The sequence below is a fragment of the Odocoileus virginianus genome, chromosome 5, assembly GCF_023699985.2.
Source record: "Odocoileus virginianus isolate 20LAN1187 ecotype Illinois chromosome 5, Ovbor_1.2, whole genome shotgun sequence".
NCBI lineage: Eukaryota > Metazoa > Chordata > Mammalia > Artiodactyla > Cervidae > Odocoileus > Odocoileus virginianus.
In genome coordinates this window covers 83,670,232-83,687,764 of record NC_069678.1, presented here as the reverse complement: position 1 = coordinate 83,687,764, position 17,533 = coordinate 83,670,232, and the positions used below count along the sequence as shown (strand labels likewise).

Sequence of the window (17,533 nt, the reverse complement as noted above, 5' to 3'; positions counted from 1 at the left end):
TTCAGTTCTGATTCAAGGGCAGTGCAGGCCACTGACAAAGGCTGACGGAGCCTGCATCCCATAAGTCAAAATCATGGCACTTGGTAGTGACGCTGCCTTTGGCTTAGGCACTGGTTCCCCACCTTCCACAGTTACTCCCCGAGGGCCTGCCCTGCCTTACCAGGCTGAAACCTTTTGAAATCCAGCTCACAGGGTTCCAGGAGTCCGTCCTCCCTGAGGGCAGGGACCCCAGTGGATTCACCCCAGGGCCTGTCCCAGGGCTCACACAGGATGAAGGAAGCCATGAAAGGGCGTACGTAGGCTTTCCTCCTAGAAACCCTTACATCTACCAGCGGCACAGAAAGCAGATTTCAACCAAACAAACACAAAGTGCTTGTGTTCTTCAAGGGACAAAACCAATCCCAGAGGAGGACTGCTTGGGCACAGCAATGCTCCATTTATCAGGCTCTGCAGAGAGCAAGCTGTCCTGGATAAGAAACTGCCCAGATAAGTGACCCTCACCCCTCAGGGGGCCCATCGTCTGCGTGGAAATCTTTCGCCCTCCTATCCCTTACCCTCTGCTGCTGTGAGCAACTGGACGCACAAGCAGGGCTTGAGTGCACTGCTGACCTTGGGGCTCTGCAGGGCTAAGGTGAGGTGTTTGCTCCAGGTGGCATTTAATTTTTGCATTCTGTAGTTTACCCCCACCCTCTGTGATTCAGAGGCTTGTCTCACAGAACTCTCCCCACATGCGTTTTAAAATCTGCCAAACCAGTTAATGAAGCTCATTTGAATTGTGTGCAAAGAGTCAATATGTATAGCATTTATGAGGTGTCGCCAGAGCCTCCCCAGTTACATCTCCTGCATATGGTGACAAGTCAGAGGGTCCAAACCCTGTTCCAGGTGAGCCCGGGTGAGCCTCTTTCTCGGCTCCTGAGCCCCTTGCTGCTTTGACCACTGTATGAGGTTGAGGGAGGCTGAGAAGCCAGCCCCCTCTACCCTGCCCCAGGTTCATCCTCTTCACCCGACAGCAGCACTTCCTGGCCGAGTGAAGGCTGCCTAGTGGGTTCCTGCCTCTGGACCTGGTACTTGAGATTTGTGGGAAGAAGCCGAGTGAGGTTTTCCTTTCCCGCATGTGGTGTGTAGACTCTCTATCCTCTCCCCCTGGGGGTGCATGCCCTATGTGGGGGATGAAGTTGACCCTTGGCTCAGGAAAGGCAGAGGGTCCCTCAAGAACAGAAGAACCCTACACGGGGAGAAGTTCTAGGGTCACCTCTCCCACCCAGCTGCTGCCCTCAGTATCATCCAGCAATGGCTGGGTGGCCCTCAGGGAAGAAGAGACTCTTTAGGGTTAGTCGCTCAGTCCTGTTTGACTCTTTGCAACCTCATGGACTGTAACCCACCAGGCTCCTCTGTCCATGGAATTCTCCAAGCAAGAATACTGGAGTGGGTTGCCATTTCCTTCTCGAGGGGATCTTTCCCAACCCAGGGATCGAACCTGGGTCTCCTGCATTGCAGGCAGATTCTTTCCAGTCTGAGAGCCTCCTTACTGCTTCCTTAACCGGATCCCACAGACCCACACTGAGGCTCCTGGCAGCCTCCTCAGCCGCGGCTCATATGTGAGGCGAGGCCTCACACGTACATCTTCTGAATGCTCCAGCCTCACATTCTGGTTACCAGCCAGGAAGATAGATACCCTTGGTCCTGCCACTGCCCCACATCCAGTCACTCAGCAGGTCCCATCCCTAAAATTCACCTCCTAACCTGTCCTCCTCTCTACCCACACAGCACCTGTCCTAGGTCTCACCTGGATTCCACTCCTGACTCCTCCCACCCACTGAAGCCAGATTCCGATTCCCACCATTACTCCCAGACTTGGCAGTCAAGCCCTGGATGTCAAGTGGACCAGGCTCAGCCCTCCTCGTCTCTGCTCCCCGTCCCAGCCCGTCCCCAGCCCTTTCTGCTGTGTGCTAAGGAGAAAGGGCGGGTCCTGGCCAGCCCTGGCGCCAGACTCTCTGTCCAGGCATCCCCTCATTGGAGCCAGAGGGCAGGGTTTCCCTCGGCAATACTGTTGGGGGCCAGCAAGGAGAAGCAGGATGGCCCTGGGCAGCTGCCATCCCTTTCCAGTAACAAGCTTTTCCTCATTCCAGCCCTTCTTCTAGGGGTGAGGGTGGGAAGAGGTTTGTGTCATGTCTGACACCCCCTCCCTTCCATGCCTGAGTAGTAACTGTGGGTGAAGGACCACACATCTGCCCGTCTGGAGCGGAAGTTCTGACTTTCTCTGTCAGGGCAGTGTCTGTAGTGAGGCTCTGGGCATGAGGCAGAACCTACTGTCTGGCACTTGGAGTAAGCGTGTCACTGTTGTCTCAAGGAGAGAAGCCACCTCCTTGAGAGGAGCATTAGGGACAGAGTTTTCCATTTTAAAATTGCTGAAAAACAAAGCATTATCCTAACGAATGTATAGTATGAGAAAGAACTTGAATAACTAGGCGTTTGCCTTGGGGAGTAAAGCTCTATCTTCAGACCTTGCTGGCAGCCCCAGGCCGAGGGACCCAGCAGGTCTGCAGGACCCCAGGGCATAGACTTCATCTGGGGATGGGGTGGGGGTAGTAAGGAGAGCTTTCAAATAAGATTACCCATGTTACAGGTAGTGAGTCCCCTGTCAGCAGGGAGCATACAAGTCAAAATTTGGATCAGGGATTGGCATAAACAATTCATATAAAAGGATAAATAGAAAATATTAAGCTTTGCTGACCACATATGGCCTCTTCTCTGTTGCTTATTTTTCTTCCCTTTCTCTTCAAACTTCTAAACATGGGAAAAACCATTCTTAGCTCACAGTCCTACAAAAACAGGCTGCTGGCTGGATTTGGTCCCCCTGCCAACCCATGTTCTAGAATTCCAGACTACTGCCAAGAGAAGGGGTATATGTTTTGGAACTTCTGGCTGGTCTCAACTTCTTCCCTGGAGAGGCCTGGTCTTCTAGATCATCCCGAGAGGGAAAATCAGTGCTCTCTCAAATCTTTCTTCTCTCTTTTAGACATACTGTCAGGATGAGGGGGTTAAACAGACACTCAGTCTTTGAGCTCCACTTAGAAGGAGGAAAGGGCTGGCTTGTCCAGTTCAGTCCCTATTTCCCATTCCCTCCCCATCTCTCCCCCACATCTGGGGCTGCCGCCACCCCTCAGCTCAGAGGGGATGTCTCCACAGCCGGCCCAGCCACGCCCCAGGGTCAGCTGGGAGTTCAGAGACAGATGCTCCAGATGAGGCTGGACAGATAGCTTCTGGGTTCCCCTGGGGGCCTCTCCCTGGGGCCTGGGGAAGAGGCCCAGGCAGCCAGATGGAGCTAGAAGCTAGGCCCCACCCCCAGAGCAGATGACCGGACCTCCCAGGTTGCTTTTCTGGAAGAGTCTTGACCTGGCTTCTCTCCAAGCCTTCCCTCTGACCTCCTCACCGGTCCTTGGCCTCTGGGGTCACCCCTGCAAACAGATCTTCATCTCCCCTGCTCACAGCTCACACCCTCAGGATGAGTGTCTCTTCCCACCCCATGTTGCCACGCCCCGACGTGCAGTGCCATCTGAGCGCCTCTGCACCTTCGCCTTGCCTCTCCTTTGCCTTCTGCCTGGTAAGCTGTTGGGCACTATCCCCCCTCTGGAGAGCCTTTGTAATCACCTCCTCATTACTGCAGTGGTTTCCAAACAGGGGCAGCTTGGTCCCCCTCCGCCCTGGGAAGGGGTGATGTTCGGAGACATTTTGGGTTGTCACCCTGGTGGGGGTAGAGGCCAGGGATGCTGCTAAACATCCTACAATGCATGGGACAACCCCTGTAATGCCAAAGAACTCTCTGGTCCCAAACTACGGTGTTGAGAAAAACCCTGCTCCAAGGGCCAGGTACCCTCTCCCTCCCCCTTGTCTGTTTCCACCAGTCTGTCGGCATTTCCATTGCTACCCTGGACAGCTAACTAGGACAGGTAACTGTGAGGCCCTGTGTGCGCCCTCTACACTAAATTTCAACATGGGGATGGCCTGATTCATCTGGGTCCCAGCACAGGGCTAGAGGTTGAAAGCACTGTCACTAATTGAAAAACAAGCCATGAATCTGAGTGACTTAAGAGATGATGGAGCTGTGACAGGGTGTCATGGTGTAAGAGGCTGTGCAGCTGTGTGTGGGAAACTGAGACGTCTGTGCGTAACTAAGCTTGACTCGGCCTGAAGTCGGAGCAGGAGGAGCAGCTGGTAGCAGTTGTTGGCATGTAAGAGTGTTTCGGCGTCTACTGCCTTTTCTTCTACGGGTGGTCAAGAACGCAGGCTGGAGCCAGGCTTCCTGGATTTAAATCCCAGCTCTATCACTAGCTGGGAGTGCTTGGTTTAATTGCTTAACATCTCTGTTCCCCAGTTTCTTATAAAACAGGGGTTACTGTGTCTACCTAATGGAGTTATTGCAAGTAACAATTAAATTACTATTTCTAACGCATTTGGAACAACACCTGGTGCAGTGAGCTATAAGCTGCGAGAGTCTGTGTAAATGGAGATGAACAGAGGGGAGAGGGGCCCAGAGCTCTTTGGATCCAGGAGGAGATGCTGCCTGGGCCTGGGTTGAGAAGTCCGTCTTGCCTGCAAGTACTTTCACTCGGCTGTCCTGGGCAGACCTTGCTCTCTAGACCAAGTTCCTCCTTTGGCAAACAAGGAACGTTGAGCCAACGGCCCGCCAGGCCCTTCCAGCCCAAACGGTCTGGTTTCTGAGGGTGCCTCAGCCTGCCTGACACTGTCCCCCGGCCAGGAACTCAAGGTTCCTCAATGGCCTTTAGTCATCTCTGCTGGCATCCATCAGATGCCATCTGGGGAGGGGAGGGCGGTTCTCTCCACCCAGTGTGGTGGTCAGGATGCCCTTGCTCGTTTGTTTACCCTCTGTGTGGCTATGCTCCCCTCCGCCTGGCGTCCATCTGTAGCTCAGCGTCTCACTCCCTGGGTGCCTTCAACCCAGCCTCCAGGCCTCCTTTATGAGCGGGAAGATAACCTTGGCCCCACCCACCATGTGGGGCTACTGTGGGGAGATAATTTATGAGGAGGTGCTTTGGAAACATTTAAGATAATGTTATGATTAATTAACCACTTCCAGGAGGAAGCCCTCTGGGGCCTGTTTTACAGGGGAGACGGAGCTCCCGGTAATTAACAGCAGCACTGGCATTCTCACCTCTGGTGGGGCAAGGTCTCCTCCTTTGGTGAGCAGGCCACCCTGGCCAACGTGGCAGTTTTCCTAAGAGAGGAGCTTCTACACAGGAGTGGCTGGCCTCATGGCGTGGGCCGTCAGCGGGACACCTCACGCCACCACATCTCTGCACATGCCTGCAATTCCTGCCCATCTGTCCCCTGGGGCTGGTTTGCCCTCCAAGGTCTAGCACAGCTGCCAACTCCTTCGTTAAGCCCTTCCTGTCTCTCCCGTCAGCCCTACCCCCAGCATTAGTCATTCCTTTCTCTCTGTTCCCATAGCACCAAGGAGCCCTCCACTATTAATACTCCCGCTGTTCCCAAGGAGTCTCCCCACCCCACCCCACCCTCGCCCTCTGGATGGTTTTGGAGGGCAGGACAGGGCCCAGCTCTGACCCTGTGTTCAGGCAGTTCCCTGAGGGCTAGGAGGTCTCTGCTGTGTTCACAGCTCATCCCGCCTCAAGTCGGGAATGCTGGTCCGTCCCTGTGGAATGAAGATGTTGGCAGAAGCACTGTGCCGTCCTAGGATGATGGCTTTGGTGCCTCCCCAAGCAGGACCGTCGCCTCTGAGCCCTGCTGTCATCTCCCACTCTGGTGTCATCCTCTCCCCTCTTCACTAAAGTTTATCACATTTGCTCCTGGTTGAGAAAATCTACAGCCAGACTTATGAGAGGTTGATTGTAAAGCACAAGAGTAAACAGGCGGAGTGCCCGAGCACGCGCCCCCTGGAAACACCACTCAGGTCTCTCGCCTGAGTCCCCAGAGGCTGGTTGCCCAAGTGACCTTTGGACAGGTGCCCGCAAGTGCTCCCGTGAACGTTTACAACTGGGCCTCTGGGCTGCCCATTAGGCTTCCAGGTTCCTTGCCCGCTGTCCCGCCCGTCTGCCACTGAAATTCTCACCTTTCACCGGTAGCTGATTAGATGGGAGGCCCTAAGAACTGGAGGACGTCACTCTGGGTTTGTCCACACCTGCAGCCTCAGAAGTGTCTTAGTCCCTTCCGGCCAAGTGCAACCCCACTGCCTCTGCTCCACCACCACCTGCCTCATTAAGGACCCCCACCCCCAGCCCCCACCCCAGCTTCACCCTCTCCTCCACTGATTCCTGACAATCCCTTTAAAAATGAAGTCTTTGTATTAGAAAAGGAAAAAATCCTAGCCCCACAACCCCTCTGGTGACCACTCCTTTCCCCCTTCTCCACCAGTCCCTGGGAAGGGCCGTCTCTGCTCTCTCCCACCTCCCTCCTCCCTCTTCAGCCCACTGCAGGGGGCTTCTACCCACAGGACTCCGCTCCATCAGCCTTGGCAACACAGGGCCACCATCGGGTCTTCTACCTTCAGCCACACTGGCTGCTGTGCCCGGGTCAGCCTCGGGAGCCCAACAGCATTCCTTCAGTTGTCCACATCCGAGTGCCTGTTCCTACCGATGGGCACTGCTCTGGGGACCGTGGACCCTCGTCCTCAGGCGCTTACATTCTTTCTCTGGCTCAGGAGGGTCTTGTCTCCCAGCTTGGAGGTGCCAGCTCTCGTCCTCCTCCTTCCCAGGACCTTCTATCAGTGGGGGTGCTGTCCCGGGCTTGCCCCTCACTTCTCTTTTATTCACAGTCCCTCCAGGAGATCCTTCTCTACCACTAGTTGGAGACCAGTGACCCACCTGTTGGCTTTCTTCCCCTGGCTACCCTCTGAAGAAACAGACCCCCGTGTCCAAGTGTTTGTATGCTGTGTCACCAAACCTCAGGTTCTGCGTGTCCCACAGCACCTACCTGCTCTTCCTCCAGCCCCAACGTCAGTCACAGCTAGAAGCCAGTTTTAAACCCCACTCTCCCATCCTCAGGCTGAACCGATGACCAGCTCCTGCCCATTCTTCCTACTCAGTGTTTGTTTTTCTAACCCTCTTACAACAGCTGCCTTCTCACTGTTTCCTCGTCTCCAGTCTCATATTCTCAGACCCAGCCCACTGCACCAGACGCCTGAATCATTTCCCTAAAATGCAAATCTGACCCGCTCTGTCCTCTTCAATGGGACCCTATTGTCCTCACCCTGAAGGCCACCCTCCCCAGCTCGGCCTCCGCGTTGGTGCCCACGGGCCCATTCTCACTGTGCCCTGCCCTGCTGGGGGCTGGAGATTCTGCATATGAAACTGCCGACCACAAGGGCCCTCTGTGGTCTGCTTCTGGCTCACCTCGTCAGCCTCCCATCCTTCTGCCTCCTCCCATTCTACCCTGGTGACACAGAGACTTTCTCTCCTCTGGGCACTTTCTTCCCATCTTTGTGGGCCCCTGCTTGCTACAAACCTGTTCTCTTTCTGAAAAACTCCTCTATCCTGCTCCCAGAGTCCTAGTTCTGTCACTCTGTGTAACTCCCCATGTGATCACAGTCAAGTGATCACTCCTGACATAGTGTGATTACTTAACCCAGTACTGCTCATCTCTGACTGTACATGAGAACCAGCTGGGGAGCTTTAAAAATTTGATGCCCAGACAGCATCCCAGACCAATGAGATCAGACGGTGAGTTGTCAGGGGACTCCAGTGTGCAGTCAAGTGGAGAACTCAACCTCCCTCTTTAGACAGTACACACTTTGTATCTGAAAGGATTCCCAAAGGGAGCCAACTCCAGGGCACACACCTCGGCAGATCTGCTCAGAGCACTTAGCAAAAGCAGGCTTGGGACTGTTCCAAGCATGGGCCCGAGGTCGCCCATGGAAAAGCCCCATCACTTCCACTGCAGCTGAGCGTGACTCAGCAGGCCCAGCCTTGCTGGTGACCTGTTCCCCAGCTTTGGGCGTGGCCCCCGCTGCTACTCTCTGCCTCTTTGGAGGAGGCCCCACTCTGACTCCTGGTCGCCACCCCACTCCCCCAAACAGGCCTGGATCCTCAGAAGCCAGCCACACTCACTTACTGGCCTCGCCCATCTAGACCATGATTGTGTTCAGAGGACTTGTCAACTCTCATTTTGTCCTGCCCGGGGAAGGTATGGACTTTTAAACTGACAAGGTGGTTGGTCAGGAAGACGGCCTGAGATTGTGTAAACAAGAGAGTTTAGCTTCTGACTCCACATCCCCTAACTATGTGACCTTGAGCCTCCTGGTCATTTCATTTGCACTGAGCCGTGGTTTTCAGGTCTATAAAGTGGAAATCACAGCCTGATGTTATGAATGTACACAGCAGGTCTGGTATAGAGGAGAGACTTGTCACAGTCTCCTCTCTGGCCCCCTTCCTTTCCCCTCCTCCCTAAAGCAGTGGGCTGGCTAGGCTGGAGATTCTCACTGGGGTCCCTCCCTGTCCGGACACTCAAGTGAACAAGTGAGAACAGATCTGGGGTGTGTTGTGGGGAGAAGGGACTAAGCGGATAGGTACCCTGCCCTGGTTCCTAGGAAAAGAAGCCATTTTTGCTATGCCTGGCCCTGGGGCCTGCAGGGAGACAGGCAGTTTCAGCCTAGAGTGGGCTCCCTTACAAGGGAGTGTGCCACATGTGGACGGGTGAGAGCACGGGTTCAGGGACCACCTGGAGAGGAGGCCACCAAGGCAGACTGATGTTGCATCCTGGCTCCATCCCTGACTAGCTGGTGATGCCGGGCGGGCTCTGGCCATTCCTCACACCTGCAGGGTGGGAGTGGGCATGGCTACCTGCCTGCCTGCCTTACAGTGCAGTGTGAGCAGCAAGTGAGAGAATCACCAAGGCAGCCTCTGTAACCCAAGGGCCACATGAATGCATCACTACATGGAGCACGGCTCTGAGTTCTACAAATGTCCATGTTGTGGGGGAGGTTGGTCGAGACGATCTATAAAGATCCCGTGACTCTGTGGGCCTTAAGATTCCAAGGCCAAAGCTACAAGTCTCTAATCTGTTCAGGGTCAGAATATTCGCTAGAGATGTCTCCAACATCCAAGAGGCAGGGTGAGTGTGTATGTGGGCGGGGTGTGGTGAGGGTGCACAGCAGAGCCTGCTGGTGTTGAGAAGCCAAGGACGGGGCAGCACTCACCTTCTGGGGAGCGTTGATGACTCCAGTGTTGTAGCCAAACTGCAGGGAGCCGAGCACTGCCCCTCCCACGGCCAGCATGAGGCGGCCCGTCAGCTTCTGCAGAGGGAAAAAAAAAAAAACCCACACAGTTACAGGCATGTTGGGGCCCAGGTTACTAGAGGGCAGGGCTTGGCTGGCAGGTTCCCGTTCAGATATCTTGCCTGACTCCTGGCACCACACCAGCCTTTCTCCCAAGAAACTTGGCCACTTCCTGACCTCAGGTGCCCAAACCAGCCCTGCCAACTTCTAGACACGGGGCTGGCCAGACTCATTCCTGGGGAGAGGGGAATTAGGGTCTTCTCTCTCTCTGAAGCCAGGGCCTGGCATTCACCTCACTGCCCTGGTGAATCCTGGGGTCGAGGTGGCCCCAGATTCTGATTAAGAGGCCCAGGAACCCAATGCAAGGGGGTGCCCAGTGATGCGGGAAGAGCAGCATAGATGGGTGGGGGAAGTACCCTGGATTTGCAGCCGAAGATGCAGGCTTCTAATTCCAGTCCACTGACTTCCTTGCGCTGTGAATTCCACCAGGTAGATCCCCGTCCCTACTCTTCCCGAGCCCTGTTAGCTGCAAACCCTTGCGTCTAGTCACAGAGCAGATACCAAGGTAGAGAGCAGTTCCAGCTCACTCAGGGGGTTGCAGAGAACCAGACTGAAGCTCAGGACAACCATCCTGAGACCACGAGCTTCCCGGGTTGTTGGACACAGATGACATACCAGCCAGGAATGTGCTTTGCTAAAGTAACGTGACACAAGGTGAGTAGAGTCCTGGGTCAAGGCGTTTCCAATGGGCAAAGGGCTGGGGCAGAAAAAGGGCGGTGCGTTTGTGTCTCCCAGAAGCCAAGGGCAGGAAGGTGGCAGGCAGGGAGGAGGCCAGCCAGCAGGAGGGCCTGGGTGAGTGAGGTGCCTTGCTAGAGAAAGTGAGAGAACTTTTTTTTTCTCCCTTGTAAAATGAAGAAGCCAGTTAAGGCAGGCTCTTAACTGACTGAAAGGACGGAGCCTGGGGGTGGGAGGGAGGGAGGCCAAAGAAACAACGGGTATTCACCAGGGGCATCACACACTGAAGTTGGCACTGGAGGGGAGGGGTAGAGGCACAGATCCGGAGCCACACGTACCTGCGGAGGGGAGAGCCTCAGCCTGGCCACAGCCTCGCTATAGGCCTCGGCCTCACTTCCCCTCCCAGAACCCAGAAGCAGCTCTAACTTCAAGATCCTCACAGATATTGCTGGGTTTAGGTGTTAACTAGACACGTTCCTAGTATGGTCTTTTCATTCTCTAGAAGCCGTGAGACCAACGATTGCAAAAGCCAAGGTTCTCACGTCAGAGGCTGAGAAAGAGGAAGGAGGTTTTGGCCAGCTGGAGCTCAGAGCCCATTTCTTGTCCGGGGGTAGGGGAGTGGGAGCTGGGTCCTCCCTTCCCATGGCCCCTTTCTGGCCCAACTCTGGTCATTCATCCTAGACAGTGGGGCTTTCCTCCTGGCAGGATGCACTCTTTTTCAATCCGGTCCCTCATGGCCCACCCTGTCCAGCATACCCTAGCACTCCCAGAGCCTCTTCTCAACTGCTTAGGGAGTCTTCAGACTCTGGACTGTTGGCTCCAAGTGGAGCGTGAGCACCGGATAGACCTCCTCTGGGAAGGGGCCCAGCCGAGCCCAACTCCCAGAGTGACCACTAGGACTAAGGAAGAAGATATCCCGAGGACAGGAGGGCGTGACAGTGGCTGTTGAAGCCCACACATGGGCACTTTCCGCCCGTGAGTCATAGGCATCAGCTTGGGGTCGGCCTTGAGGTTGGCCATCATCTGATACTAATGGTATTCAAGATATGTATTTTCCTGGTACACACAAGAATAAACAGAAAACTAGCAATGCAAACCTATGATTCGAAGAAATGTGGCATAGCTATATAATAGGGTACCTAAAAAAGAAAGCTCTTTAGGTAGAGGTTTGGCCTATTCCTCTTGTTATAACTAAGAAGCAAGGCTTCAGAACAGTGTGTTGTATGCTACCTTTTGCGTGGAGGAAAAAAGGCTGGGGTGGGGGAGAATATACATACCTATTTATTTAAAGGAATGTACAAGAAAGGTAACAGTGTATCTTGGGGATCTGGGTGGCAGAGGCAGGGTAGAAGGAAAAATTTTCATTTTCCATCCTTTTGTACATTTTGTCACTTCGTATCACATGAATGTATCACCTATTCAAAAATATTTTTACAAGTCTTGTGGTTTCATATTATTTAGAACACAGCAATTTAAACAAACATAAGTGAAAAATGATACAGATGATATGCGGATCTGGTAAAAATCACGCCCTTGCCTGAATGACACCGCAGGAAGGGCTCTGCGGGGGATCTGTACTATTACTACAGGCCCTATCTCAGTCTGGCTCTGATGTGCCAGGGGTCTCTGGGCCTCTGAAGTCAGTCTTGGGGGCCCCACCGAGCAGCTGTGCCTCTGGGAGTGCGGGCTGCCACCTGTCAAGGTCAAACTCTGCTTTAGAAAAACTGCCCACCCAACCACGGGGTTATATGCACTCCACCCGGGCAGGCTGTTGCATCAGGACCTACTAAAGGGCTCAGTGATTCATATTCCCGGCCCTGTTCCTGACATCAAGGAAAAGCATCAGGTCCACTGGGAAGGGGGAAACTGGTGTGATCCAAGCGTCATCTGGGGCACTACGGGAGCCCTGCAGGGACAAATTTGTCATTTCACCTGGGATGATCAATCAAAGGTGGGTTCCTGGGAGGTGACACTGGATTTGGGCCGAGAAGGACATGCAGGGAGTCTGCCAAGGGGAGAAGCAGTGGCAAGACTGCATTCCAGGTAGACAGAACAGTATGTGCAGGGGAAGATGGGGGGCCCAGCACAGTTGGATTCATACTCAGTGTGGCTGGATGCTTGATGCAGGGGAGGAGCATGGCCCTGATCCTGGGTAGGCACACGGCACCCATCTCTGCCCCTGCTGCACCCACCACACCCAGCGTGATCATTACTGGACTAGGAACCAGGAGACCCAGGCTGAAAGGCAGAGTGCATTTCCCTTCACCTTGAAATTGGTCTTTGTTGTGGCTTTGACTCTGGGTCTCAGTTTCCTCACATGGGAAATGGGGTAAGAGTGCCTTCCCTAAAGGCTTGCTGTCGAGTTCTGGGTTAATGCCCATCATGGAGCCGGCAGAGTTCACTTGACAGGTGTCTGCTGAATCAGGGAGGGATGGGAAGCCATCTGCCTCCACCAGTCCTGTGGCTGGAACTGAAAGGCAGCGATGCAGTCCATTCATTCAACGTGTATTTATTTAGGTGCCAAACTGCTGGACTAGTTGATGAGAGGCGTTCCAAGTTCCACAGCTCATGGCTTTCTCATGGAAGCCTTTTATAGAGGTGGAGGAGCAACGGAGAGCCCAGAATCTGAGAGCCCCGGCCACCCGTGACCACCTCTGGGGAATGGGGCTACCTTCTAGAATACCCCTTGCCATTCCAGACCTTTGCCCTTGCTGTGTCCTCTACAGTCTCCAGCTTCTGCTCCAAGCAGTCGGGAATACCCAGATGCTATTCCCCCATCACACTGGGAACTCCTGAAGAATGGGACCTAGAGTGCCCAGAGTAGGAGGCAGCGCTGACTGCTTGTACAAAGGTAACCGGTCACTTTTGAAATTAGCGTTTGGGGCAAAACTGGCTCTGTGAGTATCTATTCCCCCAGCACAGTGTTCATCCTAACATATTTCAACTTGGTCGTGTGGCAAACCCCTGATGAGGACTGGAACATCAGCTCTGAGGGCCGGAAAAAGCCCAACAGGAACTTTCCAGCCTCCACCCCACCCCGCAGGGAGGCAAAGGCCTCTGAGCTCAAACCCTGATTCTCTGAGGGGTGCCCCGGGCAAATGTCTGGGCTCAGGGCCCTGCACAGAGGCAGCTCCCATGCCCCCATCCCTCACCACCCCCACCCCGATTCTGGGGGTCCTGAGGCCCACTGAGAGCGCTCCCTCTCCCAGGAAGCCACCCGTGAGGTGCCTGCCAGCTTTGGGACCTCTCCTCCCACACACGGAGATGCCCGGGGGGCCTGGCCAGGTCACATAACTTGCCGAAATTCACGCATGGCCTTTTGACCTGCGCCTGTGGGCCAGGCCTTCCCCTGGCACGCGCTCCAGCCCTGGGCTCTCCTGGTCAGTACTGGCAGAGGGAGGGCATGTGGCCACGCCGCTAAGGTAGGTCACTCCCTGTGGGAGGAGGGTCTGCGAGGGGGGTCCCAGGGCCGGGATGAGCCACAGGTCGCTCGTACCCCTTCCTCCTCCCACGGCTCCCACATGGCCCTGGGGTGCACTGACCGGGGAACAAGGCCTGCGTGGCCCCCAGTTTTAAGGAGGGTGGGGCAGGGGCTTATTGCATTTATGACAGCTCCTTTTTAATCAATTTTGTGTACATTTCTTTTCTAAGATTCCATTTGAACAAAATTCTGGTCAATACAGAAAGAAGCCCAAGAAATTGCAGAATTGCTATCATGCTCTCCTGTGATAGATGGGGAGCCTAAGGTCAGAAGGTAGGGGCCAGGATACTTGGCAAACAGAAGCCACTCCTGGGACTTGAGTTCTTTGGATTCCTGGACAGACATTTTACTCTTTGAACTCTTCCAGCCTTCCAGGTCTTTTCAAGAAGTGTGATAACCCTGGGAAGCATGACCTTCAGGTGACCTGAAGCATTTATTTACTCCTCTCCAAGCCCTTTTCTTCAAACCCTCCAGGGATGTCAGGATTTCTGCATAGCTGAGCCACTCCTGCACCCCTCGGTGGCCCTAGAGGCAAGAAGGTGCTCATCAATCTTTAAAGCAAAGAGGAGAGGAGGGAGCTGCTGCTTTTATCAGCGCCAGCAGCACCAGCCAGGCCCCAGGCAGCGTGCCAGAGCTGCTTCCACATCCTGATTTAACCACCACCACCAGGCTCTGGGGGAGAGATTGCTCTCACTTCACCGAGGAGAGCAGGGGAGGCTCAGAGAGGAACAAGCGGATAGCCAGAAGGCCTTTGGCTGCTGCGAAGCTTCATTTCGAGGGTCTCTGCTGCCAAATCCTTCCTGCTCACGTCCTCCCTCTGCTTCCGGGTACTGGTGCCCGAAGGAAACAAGGTTTCTACCTGGTGCTTGCTTCCTATGTAGGTCACATTTCAACCCAGCAACTTGCTGTGCCTTGCTCCGTCTGAGTCAGGACAGCCCAGACCCACACTCAGAAACCTCTTGGCCACTTGGGTTGATTTTGCTCTAAGCCCAGGTTAGTCAACTATGGCCCGTGGTCATGGTCAAATCCAGCCTGCCAGCTAAGAATGGGTTTTACGTTTTTATGTGGCTGGGGGTGTGGGGTGGGGAGAGAAGACCAAAAGTTTGTGCTACATGAAAATTATAATTAAATTCAAATTTCAGGGGAGTTCTCTGGTGGTCCAGTGGTTAGGACTCAGCACTTTCACTGCTGGGCACCTGGGGTTCAATCCCTGGTTGGAGAACTAAGATTGTGCCAGCCACACGGCACAACCAAAAAAAATAAGTTCAGATTTCAGTTACCGTTAATAGCATCTGATTGTAACACAGCCATACTTGTTTGTGAAGACTGTATCGTTTATGGTTCCCTTTGTGCTACAACAGCAGACCATGCGGCCCACAGAGCTGACAATATTGACTTACTATTTGGCCCACTACAGAAAAAATTTGCCAGTCTCTACTTTAAGCCCCAGGTGCTCTGAATGGCTGTGTGCAAACCCAACAGGTGATAGCTACACAGGACTTTTCAAAGCCTTCCAGGCAAAACCAAATCATCTTTCAAACTGATGTTAAATGCAAACAACTGACTCCTTGAGTCAGCACCTGAGCATGTGAAGAAGCCAACACCCCATAGAGGGACCTGTTCAGTGGGGAGGTGTGCCCCATTTGACTATGAAAAGATTAATTTGATAAGACTATGGGAGTATGCAACCCCAACACTCTCAGCTGACAAGGTTAAGTCCCAGCTCCCCAACTTGTGTGACCTTGAAAAAGTTCCCTCCCCTAAGATCTCCTGTTCTCCATAAAAGAGGCTTCCTAAGAATAAGAAGTGATATTACTAAGGAAAGACAGTACTGGAGTACAGGTTCTGGTCAATGGAGATTCAGCAACAAACTAAACTGAATCCCTGCTTCTTGAAACTTGATATTTTAGTTGGGGGTTGGCAGCAGTGGGTGGAGTGGGAAGGTAGAACATAAATACCTAAAATATATCAGGTGGTGAGTGGTATGAAGAAAGAAAGTGGTGGGGACAATCACTTAATTCTTAATCAGGCAGGTCATCTTGTAATGGAATATTATGCATTGGAAAGAATAAAACACACCTATATGTACTTGATATGAAAAGAGTGCCAGGGAAGAAAGAAAAGTAGTAAACAATGTATAGAATGTACACTGTGTGTAAGGAAGGAGGAGATAATGACTTTATATCACAGCAAGTGCTTATATGTGCAGAGAAAAACGCCATAGGTATTGGCAGGTGGACAGGATGGAATGCACAGAGCTGCAGAGAACTATGTAGGAAGTGTGATCAAATTACACTAAATTCCATTTATAGGCACATATATACACATGCACAAAAAGAGGTCTGTGAGGGGTAAATACCCAATGATTACAACTGGGAGAAGATGTTCACTCTTACTTTGCACGCTTCTCTACACTTGGCTCCATTACTTCTGTAACTTAAAAAAAAGCCCTGCAACCTGACCTAGAGAGGTAGGTGTTATTTCTGTTGTTGTTTAGTTACCAAGCTGTGTCCAACTCTTTGAGACCCCACGGACTGTAGCCCACCAGGCTTCTCTGTCCACAGGATTTCCCAGGCAAGAATATGGCAGTGGGTTGCCATATCCTTCTCCAGGGGATCTTCCTGACCCAGGGATTGAATCCATGAGTCCTGTATTGGCAGGCAGATTCTTTACCACTGAGCCAGTTACAGTTGGGGAAAAAGCTCCAACAGGAGGCATGGCTGGCCTGGGGTGAAATGGTAGAGCTGTTTCCAGCGGAGCCCTTTCCTCCTCACTCCCCAGTGAGCTCTGGGCTAGGTGATTTGGGCAGAGGTCCTGTCCAGCAGAGGCTTCAGTAGCCAAAGGTTCTCTAAGCTGGGGTCTGGCAAGAGCTCTCTCCCCTTCCACGGTGCCAAGGCCCCGGGGAAGCAAAAGCCAGTAAAGTGTTGGTGCTAAAGTCTTAGAAAGGGTCAACTGTCCTCAGCCTACCAGAGTTCAAAGTCTGGGAGCCCTGCTCAGTTACTGCAAAACCCCAATGTTTATGCACTACCTACTGCCTCCCTGGCCTGGAGGTTGGACAGCAGAGCCTTAGGCTCCACTCCACCCTTCCCATGGAAGAGGTGGGTAACAGCTGGAGGTCTGTTGTGGTGGCCAGGCCTAGACACAGCCTCTCTGAGCCCAGAAGTCCAACCAGGAGCCTTCTCAGCCTCCACTATCCTGGGGATGCTGAGAGACTTTTTTACCTCTCTGCCCACGAGTGAGGTGGGAGAAGGGTGAGGTTGCAGGTCTCAAGCCAATGCTGCACAGTTTTCCTTTGTCCTAGGCCTCCCCAGCTCTGCCAGCTAGGGTGGGGTGGGTTGGGGGCTGGGGGAGAACTGGATAACTGTATCCTTGGAGTTGGAGCAGAGCTCTAGGCCCTGACATCCTGTGATCAGGAAGTGCTGGGTAAAGCTGAGCTTCTTGAAGTCACAAGCTGATTATGGGGGGATTTGGGGATGACCCAGCTCCAGGCCAGTTAGGGTTGGTCCTGAAACGGCTTAGCATGGGACAAGGATCATCATGGAGATGTTTACAATGTCTGCACACCCAAACTGGACGTGCAAAGGGTCCTTCCATTTAAAACAGCCACCACCCTGGTTTAGGGCACTGGACCAGTCTCACCACAAGCACCATGGGGAGTGAACCTCCATTTTATGGGGAAGAAAACCAAGGCTGAGGAGAGTCACTTCCCCAAGGTCATAGTTTTCTGAGGATGTCTTGTTTCCATTCACAGAAGGCTTTCAGTTGTCAAATTATATCTAACCCAACTATTAGACTGTACCCAGAAAGAGCTTGGAAAGTCCTGGAATCTGAGAATTCCTGCTCATTTGGGGTGAGCGGAGGGTGACACAGAAAAAAGGGGTGTAGAAGAGGAAGTATTAAAAAAATAGCGAAGAACATCTCCAATTTTTGGACAGCTGTATCTTGGTTAAGCCTTCCTTCTCTGGCCTCAGTTACCATCTGTCAAACAAAGGGTTGGGCCATGCAGTGGAAGGTTTCTGCTGGGGACTTTCCTTTATCTTCTTGGGCCATCCCAGAAAGGCTGGCAGTGT

At 53.2% G+C, this 17,533-nt stretch overlaps 1 protein-coding gene across 1 annotated transcript in view; it reads right to left on the bottom strand.

The window, feature by feature from the left end:
* SLC2A1 (solute carrier family 2 member 1) overlaps positions 1-17,533 on the bottom strand; it is a 28,152-nt gene that overhangs the window by 7,156 nt on the left and 3,463 nt on the right. Inside the window, exon 2 of the mRNA XM_020914723.2 lies at positions 9,170-9,265. Coding sequence (XP_020770382.1) covers positions 9,170-9,265 — 96 coding nt within the window. The remainder of the gene's footprint in view (positions 1-9,169; positions 9,266-17,533) is intronic.